The sequence below is a fragment of the Equus asinus genome, chromosome 28 (assembly GCF_041296235.1).
Source record: "Equus asinus isolate D_3611 breed Donkey chromosome 28, EquAss-T2T_v2, whole genome shotgun sequence".
NCBI classification, from domain to species: Eukaryota; Metazoa; Chordata; class Mammalia; order Perissodactyla; family Equidae; genus Equus; species Equus asinus.
In genome coordinates, this window is record NC_091817.1 from 24,657,369 (window position 1) to 24,666,539 (window position 9,171).

At 60.1% G+C, this 9,171-nt stretch overlaps 1 protein-coding gene across 6 annotated transcripts in view; it reads left to right on the forward strand.

Moving 5' to 3' along the window:
* The window catches only part of ADGRG1 (adhesion G protein-coupled receptor G1), a 39,333-nt gene extending 32,475 nt beyond the window's left edge, over window positions 1-6,858 (forward strand). For all 6 annotated transcript variants that reach the window (XM_014827293.3, XM_014827291.3, XM_070500277.1 and 3 more), the window contains 4 exons: window positions 1,237-1,505; window positions 2,582-2,690; window positions 3,682-3,950; window positions 5,436-6,858. In XM_014827293.3, the coding sequence (XP_014682779.1) occupies window positions 1,237-1,505; window positions 2,582-2,690; window positions 3,682-3,950; window positions 5,436-5,566 (778 nt within the window). In that variant the 3' untranslated portion in view covers window positions 5,567-6,858. The remainder of the gene's footprint in view (window positions 1-1,236; window positions 1,506-2,581; window positions 2,691-3,681; window positions 3,951-5,435) is intronic.
* The last annotated feature ends 2,313 nt before the right edge of the window (window positions 6,859-9,171 follow it).

A 9,171-nucleotide genomic window follows, 5' to 3' on the forward strand; every position in this document is an offset into this window, starting at 1 on the left:
AAGTGCTTTACGCGTATCAACTTGGTTCATCCTCCCAAGGCCCCTGGGAAAGAGTGCTCAGAGAGGGTAAGAGACTTGCCCGAGGGCACACAGCAAGGAAATGGCAAAGGCAGGCTTGAACCCAGGCAGGCTGGCTCCAGGTCCACGGGCCCCAGCTTCCGGGGCTGAGCAGTGGTGGCTGCTGTGGATGATCCTTGCTAGCCTTCTGGGCTCTGGTGTCTGCTTTGAGGCCTGGCCCCTGCAGGTGTTGGAGCTTGACGTCTCCCCCCATGGAGGCTTCTCCCATATGGAGGGGAGATACCCTTGGTTCAGTGGGACACCCCGTGGGTGCTCACGGTCCTCCCCTGGGAGGAGGGGAGCCGTGTGCATAGGCAGTTGTGTTGTGGTGCCTGCAGCTGTGCGCATGGTAGGGCTGGAGCAGGTGGTGAGGGGCGACAGCCGGCAGGCTCAGTGGGGGGCTGGGGACAGGCGCTTCTTCACCCCTGACATGTCCCCACTGATCACAGAAGTGCCCAAGGACACGGGGACCGGAACCCTTAGGGCCTGAGCATCTTGTCCGTGCCAGACACTTTGCATCAGTGTGACCCTCACCCACCCAGGCCCCAGCCCAAGTTAGGGGCAGGGCGGGCGCACATCCCAGACAGTGACACTGGGGCCTGGGTGTTCCGCTGCGCCCTCTGGGACGGGCAGGGGGTGGGCCCAGGCTGAGCACGGCGGGGGCGTGGGGGCTGGGCAGGAAAGGCCGACAGGGCCCTGGACCACGCGGAGTCCCGGGATGGGGGTGGGGCTGTGATGTGCACACAAGACTTGCAACCCTGGAGACAGACGGACACATGCGCCCTATGCTCACAGACTCACAGACACACAGGTGTGCAGACAGACAGGCGGACGCAGAGCGTGGTGGCATGGGTTCTCCAAAACAGCAACACACCCCGTCTTTCCTCTGACTTTGGGAGCATCTGGCTGATGGTAGCGGCTGGCTTGTCTTCCTCACTCTGTCTGGCTAAGGCTGTTGTTAGATGCGCACACGGGCCCCGAGCCCGTGGTGCTGGGCACACAGTCAGCGTACAGGGGCAAGCGGGGAGTGGCCTGGCGGCAGCCACAGGGATGAGATAGGGAGTGTGTGTGTGTGTGTGTGTGTGTGTGGTCTGGGAAAGCTGCCTGGAGGAGGAGGAGGAGCGGGCACCTCCCCCTTCCCACGCCAGCCCCAAGGGTGACCCCTCCAACCCCGCACAGGAGGAAGACCCGGGATTACACCATCAAGGTGCACATGAACCTGCTGCTGGCCGTCTTCCTGCTGGATGTGAGCTTCCTGCTCAGCGAGCCAGTGGCCCTGGCGGGCTCTGAGGCTGGCTGCCGTTCCAGCGCCATCTTCCTGCACTTCTCCCTGCTCGCCTGCCTCTCCTGGATGGGCCTGGAGGGCTACAACCTCTACCGGCTGGTGGTCGAGGTCTTCGGCACCTATGTCCCTGGCTACCTGCTCAAGCTGAGCATTGTGGGCTGGGGTGAGTTGGCAGAGGACGTTGGTGGGCCCCCCAGACCTGCCCCGTCCACTCGGCTTTTGGAAATCACAGGCGCCTGGTTCTGCTTCTCCACCTACCTCTCTGTTCCTCACGGCCCCCTTCACCCACCCATCCTCAGGGCTTCCTAACCTTGGCTGAGGCAAGGTCCCTTTTAGGAAGATGAGTGGTGAGCCGTCTCCCCAAGAAACACATATCCTCCACATTGCTCACTCCTTTAAAAGGAGGGTTTGCAGATGGAGCCACCATGTATGGATGTGCAGGTTGTGCACTGCTCAAAGGCACCCAGTTGGGGGATGAGTGGGGCTGTAATCCAGACCTCCACTCACCTAATTCTCCCAGGCTGGCAGTGGCCCTGCCTGTGAATCCCCCTGAACCTCAGGTAACAGAGTCCCCAGGGCTCTGGCATTTGTTCTTGACCAAAGACAACCCAATTTGCCTACGGCCCAGATCTCTCTTGTGTCAGACCTGGAGGCCCAGGGGCACCCACCACCAGTCCCTTTGGACAGAGCACAGGCCCACCAACCACGTGGCACTGACGCCACCTTGCTGCTCCTCCTGTGTTCCTCATTCCGCCTTCCTTCGTTCCCTCTGTTGATTGACATGGAATTCCTTCAGAGCTGGCTCTGTGTCAAGACCCAGGTGTTTGGTGGTGGGCGACTCCCCTGACCCAGGGAGCTCTCAATCTCCACCTCACGGACAAGGTCAAGGTCCAGTACAGACTTCCCCTGGGGATGGAACTCTGGACGCCCGCCCTTGAACTGTCCTCCATCCACCAATGTCCCGTCTGCTCCTCCCGTCTATCCTTGTGGAATCCAGGGGAGCTGCAGGCCTCTCTCCTAAGGGCCCCGGGATGGTGAGGGGGCGGGGGCGAGGTCAGGGGAGACAGGCCCCCTCCATGGGAAATCCAGACTGGAGTGGGGAAGGGAAGGGTCCAAGCCTGGAGGATGGTGCTGGGTGGGCTCTGGGAGCAGAGGGCTGAGGGGACGTCTTGCCAGAGGGCGGGACATAGGAGGGGCTCAGAGCTGGGGAGACGGAACTCCACGCTTTGCTGCCCACAGGCTTCCCCATCTTCCTGGTGACGTTGGTGGCACTGGTGGACGTGAACAACTATGGCCCCATCATCCTGGCTGTGCACAGGACTCCAGAGAGTGTCATCTACCCTTCCATGTGAGTGGCTGTGTGCAGTAGGGGCAGGAATGTGGGCCTCGGTGGGCAGAGGCCAGAGAGCAGCCCAGACCCAGGACACGCTGACCAGGAGACCCCTGGGTGCCAGGGCCCTGGGGGTTTTGGCCTGGCAGTGTCCAGAGCACTGGACTAAGGGTCAGGGAGGATGGGAAAAGGCCTGGATCTGCCACTCACTCACCAGGTGACCTTGAGCGGGTCCTCAGTTTCCCCACTTGTGAGTGGGAGTATGGGTTGGAGCACATGAGCCCCTGCTATGTTCCTTTGCTGTCCTCTGCTGTCTCCCCAAACAGATGGAAAGATGGAGGCCCAGAGAGAGCAGGGGCCCGCCTGTGCTGCCCAAAGGTGCCCATCTGGGGATGAGTGGAGCTGAGACCCAGGCTCCTCCCCTAACTGCCCAGGCCAGTGGCCACCTACCTGTGGGTCCCTTGAACCTTGACTAGGCACCAGGGCTCCTGAGCACAGGCTGGCAGGAATTCTCTCCATTTGCTCAGTGCTTTGAAGATTTCAATCTTTTACATCCTGAGCTTGTGGGGGTTTTGGTTCACCTTTGTGCTATCTGTTTTATTATTTGCTTCATATTTTCTTTAAATCATCTGACCTGTTAATTTAAACGTATTTTAAAAAAAATATTATATCAATACTATGAGTAGAAAGCAAGCATCACTTGTCACAAGCAGTGAGTAATGGTGAAAATAAACACGGGGACCACAAAGTGCTGGCTGAAGGCTGTGAGCGGCTCTTTGTTGAAGGGGGAGATGGGCCTGTGTTAGGGGTGTTAGACACGTGAGCACCAGGCGGCCTTTCCCTCGGCCACAGAGACGGAATAAAGGAGATTGAGGAGAGTGACTTTCCCACGCTGTAGCCAGAGGTGTTTATAGCGGCTCCCCGTGACTCAGCTTCCCCTGGTGCTCCCCGGGCCCGGGAGGCGCTGTGCTAGCAGCTCGTGCGCTGAGCCCTCTGGCCCTTCCCGCAGGTGCTGGATCCGGGACTCCCTGGTCAGCCACGTCACCAACCTGGGCCTCTTCAGCCTGGTGTTCCTCTTCAATGCGGCCATGCTGGGCACCATGGTGGTGCAGATCCTGCGGCTGCGCCCCCACGCCCAGAAATGGCCCCACGTGCTGACGCTGCTGGGCCTCAGCCTCGTCCTCGGCCTGCCCTGGGCCTTGGTCTTCTTCTCCTTTGCTTCTGGCACCTTCCAGCTCATCGTGCTTTACTTCTTCAGCATCATCACCTCCTTCCAAGGTAAGCATGGAGAAGCCCCGCCTGCCCCTGGCCTGGGTGGGCTGCACGGGCTGCAGAAGAGATGATCCAGGCCGCCCGCAGGCCTCCCCTCTCTGGGCCTCAGTCTTCCTGTTCATAAGATGGGCGCATCCAGGCTGCAGTCGGCAAGTCTTTATTGAGTTCCTACTATGTGCAGGCCCTATGCTAAGCCCTGGGGCTAGTGTTGTGAACTGGTTGGGCGAGGGCCTTGTTCCACAGAGCTCATCTTTAGTGAGGAAGACGGAGTGTGACAAGCAAGCACACAGCCGTCCGAGGGGATCTCGGAGAGGAGGGATGCGCTTGTGGGCAGTGTGACGGACAGCCTGGGCTCGGTGGGGGACACCTGAGGAGAGTGGCCAAGGAGACCTCTCTGTATGAGACATTTGGAGACAACAGAAGGACCCAGCCAGGGAGAGATCAAGGCCTCCTTGCTCCGAGTGTGTTCCTCGGGCCAGCAGCGTCACCATCATCAGGAGCTCGTTAGACAGACAGACTCCGGCCCGCCGCAGACCCGCTGAGTCAGGATCCACGTGGTCACAGATGCCCAGGGGATGCGTGTGCATGTTGCAGGCAGAGGAGACCTGGGCTGCGAGGAGCGCTCCAGGCAGAGGGAGAAGTAGGAGCAAAGGTCCTGAGGCTGGAACAGGTTGTGTGTTAGAAGAAGAGTGAGGAGGAGCGAGGCTAAAGGGCAGCGTGTGGGGGAGCGGGGCGGAGGGGAGGGCAGAGGAGCAGAGAGGCCGGATCGTGGGGGCCTGGCCTGAGGCCAGCAGAGTCCCTCCCTGCTCTCCCTGCCTCCACCTGCCCCCGCCCCACCCCGTCTCTCTCACACACACACAGACACACACACACACAGACACACACACACACACACACACCCCCTCTGTTCTTGGCCGTGCTGGGTAGGGAGGAGGACATGGGCAGGAAAACATGGAGGGCCTGGCCAGGCCGAGGGGCACTCAGGGGCTGCAAGGCCAGCCTCCCGCGCGGCATCCCTGTGACCAAGTGGGGGTGAGGGAGGTGGGTTTGTGCTTTCTCACCCATGAGGTGAGGATTGTAAATGCCCCTAAACTCACACACATTTGCTGAGCTATTAATAAATCTCAGTATTACGATCTGAGCGGAACGATATTGCATGGTGCTTGAACACGTGGGCCCTGGAGGCAGACCACTGCCGTTTGCCTGTGGCTCAGCCAGCTCCCCTTTCCTCCCTGGGCCTCAGCTTCCTCGTCTGTAAAACAGAACAGCATTGACTAGGCCCAGCCTCGCAGGATCCTGGAGAGCAGGAAGCGAGGTGGCACCCAGTGAATTGCACAGGGTCTGGCGCATAGTAGGTGCTCCTGAGGTGACACTGGTGCCGGTCGCCTGTGCAGGGAGGAGGGCGGGGGGCAGATCTGAGTCGAGGTGGCTCTGGGGGTGGGGGTGGGGGGCTGCCCCGCCCGCTGAGCCCTGTGCCCTCCCTGCCCGCAGGCTTCCTCATCTTCCTCTGGTACTGGTCCATGCGGCTGCAGGCCCGGGGCGGGCCCTCCCCTCTGAAGAACAGCTCGGACAGCGCAAGGCTCCCCATCAGCTCGGGCAGCACGTCGTCCAGCCGCATCTAGGCCGCCAGCCGCTCGCCAGCGTGAGGAGCAGGGGTGTGGCCTCTCCTCACGGCACTTGTGTCCCCTGCAGCCAGGCCGGCCCGTGGCGGGTCAGCTGGAGACTTGAGAAGCCCGAGGACCTTGGAGGGATGGGGCTGTCGGCATGCCGGCCAGACTCTCAGACTGGACCTTCTGAATCGGCCTGGGGGCGACTCGGCTCTCAGGTCCAGCTCACAGGGGCTCAGGAGTGGGACTGTCCCCCAGCCCTCCTAACCTGGGGCTGAAGTCTGGTCTTAACTCACCGTGGCTGGCCCAGCCCTCTCGACTGGGGGTCAGGAGCCCGCCAGCCTCAGGGTCAGGCCTCGGATCTTAGAGGCTGGGGCATCCTGTGCCATAGCTGGTCTGTCTCTTGTGATCCGCTTGAGGACACTCTGCAGCCCCTGTCATTTTAACCCAAGGGTGGTACCAGGGGGAAGGTTGGGGCAGAGCGTTGGAGCCAGACCCCTGGAGGAGGACAGCCCCCTCCCGGAGCACAGCTCTCCTACCTCTGAGCCCTGGGCCCTTGCCCTCCAGCAGCACCCCCACCCTCCCCAGTCCTCCACGCACAGCCTGGGGGCCCAGTTCCACTGCTGTATTTTGGGTACAGTTTCCCAGGAGCCACCGGGTGCCTGCTGTAAACCTCTATCTACTGCGCAGGCCTCTGCCTGCCCCTGACTCAGGCTTAGTGTAGACGCTCTGGGCTGGTCTGCCTGTCCATCTGGGCCTCTCCCTTGCTCACACTGCCAAGCCCGCTGGTCCCCCCTCGGCCCCTCCCAGAACCCTCTTGTGGAGAGAACTGTGGACGTGGCAGGCCAAATCTGTTTCCACGGCAGCACCCTGAAGATAGACATGCCTCGCCTGGTGACACTGGCTAAGAGCCTGACGTGCTCCTGAGGGGTCATCCCTGAATCGCTGCAGGCGGACGTGAGCATGCTGGAGCCCCCCACAGTTAATTCTGTTGGACACAGACAGCCAGACCTGGTCACTGCCCATTGTGAGCGCTCAGTCTAGTGTGTGAGGCATGTACAAGACAAGAGCTCCAGGAGCTGCAGACACAGGGCTGGGGGAGCCATCATTCCTGGCTTGGGATCCAGGAAGACTTCCTGTAGGAGGCAGCTTTTGATCTAGATCTCATCCTTAAAGATGGGGAGGATTTTCTTTTTAATTACTGCTTCATTTGTCTTTTGATATTAAAAAGAAGTACATGTTTGTTGTAGAGAATTTGAAAACTAGAAGAGTGTCAAGAAGAAAATAAAAATCAGCTAACAAACTGATGTCAACATTTGGGGGAATTTCCTTCTGAGCGTTCTTCTGTGCTTCTACTAAGAGTCACTGATGTGAACACCTCAGGGCCAATCAGGAAACATAAATTAGAGGGCCATGTGTGAAAAGAAATCTGCTAGAAACTTTATAGAGAAAGGAGGAGGATAAATGGCAGAGTGGTGTCAGTGTTGGGGAGGCAATGGGGAGCAGTGGGGTCTGTGGCAGACCAGAGATTATAAGCCCCACGCTGAGGGAGCCAGCTGTGCTCAGCTTTGGCCGGCCACTGCCTTGCAGGGGTGAGGGCCCGTGTAGCCAGGCCGCCTGCCTTTCTACAATAAATGAGAATCCCAATTGTGGTAGTGCAAAATCCCCTGATTTAAAAATTGGGCTAATCCAAAAAATTGGTTGAGTTCAGTCCTTGGCTGCTTAGGTGACATATGTAACCAGTTTACTGAGCAGGTGAAGTAGGTGGATGCAGGCATGGAGTGACTGGACTTTTCTCCTGTCACCACCTCCGGCCTCCTCTGTCAATCTCCCCTCCCCGTACCGTGACACAGGTGAAGCGGCTCAGGTGGGTTTCTGTCCCCCTTGGTGACGAGAGCAGTCATGTGTGAGCACGGCTATTTGTGCCCAGGTCTGAAAGTCCATGCAGGTGGCCGCAGGTTGCCGAGCTTTCTGCCCTCTGGGGGGGCACGGGCTGGGGACAGGCAGGGTCTCTGGAGGGGTGAGAGGGGTGTGAAGCCACCTTGGGCATGAACGTGGGATCTTTAGGGACCTTGGCATGTCTCTCTTGTTCCCTTGGCCTCTGTGTCCACCTTTCTCCAGCTCCTGAGGACGGACGGCAAGCCTTCCCAAGGTGGCCCCTACACGGTCCCGATTGGGCAGCTCACGGGGGTCAGCCAGCGCCCCTCTCACAGACGTCTCAGTTTCTGCGAGAGCATTTCTCGGAGCCGCATCACTTGGCTCCCCCTGGGCCACCTCCCCAGCCTCAGGGAGGGAAGGAGCTGACCCAGCCCCCGCCCCAGACACACAGCTCTCCCTCAAATTCTCCCACTTGGACGAACTCGTGAATGCCCAGAGGTTTCTTCCCCCCTCCGAGGCCAGCTCAGGTAGCGGGGAGGGGTCCCAGGTCAGGTCCCATCTTCTTGTGACAAGCCCTTGATGGCCCACCTGACAGCTCTGTGGCGCTCCTTGACCCTGACGGTTCTAATCGTGCATATCACTGGGCTATGGGGCCTTGGGCAACCTGTTCCCACCAGGATACAAGCAGTTTTGCGTCTGGAGATGTCCCTTGGCATGGGGAATGGATTGAAGTGGCCAGACGGCTGAAGGCCTTGGCCCTGGAGACAGAGCCGCACCTGGAGCCTTTCACACAAGTGGAGGTGGGAGGCGGCAGGAGGGGAAGCTACAGATCTGTCTGCACTGGAATTTGGGGGCCCAGGGCTCTGTAAGAGGTTCCAGGCCAGTCCCCAGCCCCCTTGGGGCCTAGGAGAGGTAGCCCTGCCCAACCCCCCTTGCCACTTCCCCAGCCCCCTAGGCCTGTCCTTCCAGGTCTCCAGAACACTCTGGGCTCTGGTCTGTAGATCTCCAGGCTCTTCTTCACCAACAGGCACCGGTGAGGCCCTCTGAGGGCCCAGGTGCCAGGACGGCTCTCCAGTGGTGGGCCCAGTAGGTCACAGGTCACGAGGCCTCGTCCACCATCTCACCTCCCCGGGCCTGCAGCTGGGAGGGAGGTGGCAGGTTGGGGCAGGCTGCTGGTGGGGAGGAGGGGCAGGCCGGGTGGCTCCCATCGGCCCTGCAGCCTTCCCCACAGAGGAAGTGCCTGGGGCTCAGCGCCAGATTCCCACCTGCTGCCGGCAAGCCAGGAGTGACCCCGAGGCTCGTCCCAGGCCCGGAGGGCCCAGAGGGGACTGTTTCCTGTCTGGACACTGTGTGGGAGGACAGAAAAGTAGACGCCAATCTGGGCTGGGCCAGTCCCCATTAGGTCCCCAAGGCAGAGAAGGTCCGTTCTGGTCCTGGGGCCTGAGGAGGGTTGCTGGTGACAATGCACCTCCTCCTTGGCAGGACGCCCTTCATCTCGTGATCTCAAAGTGGCCACGGGACCGTGACGAACACCCTGGCCTCGTGCACACGGCTTCCTTGGGGTCCCCAGAGTTGGGGCCTGAATGGTCAGCACCTCCCCCATCTTCACGCTGCTCCCCATGTGTGTTTGCTGCCCCCACTTCCCGCCTGGGCCACCTGTGACCAGCTGGGTGATGATGACAATAATTTCATAATACTGATAATGGTAAAACCATAGTGACAATAATGGCCACACCCACTGG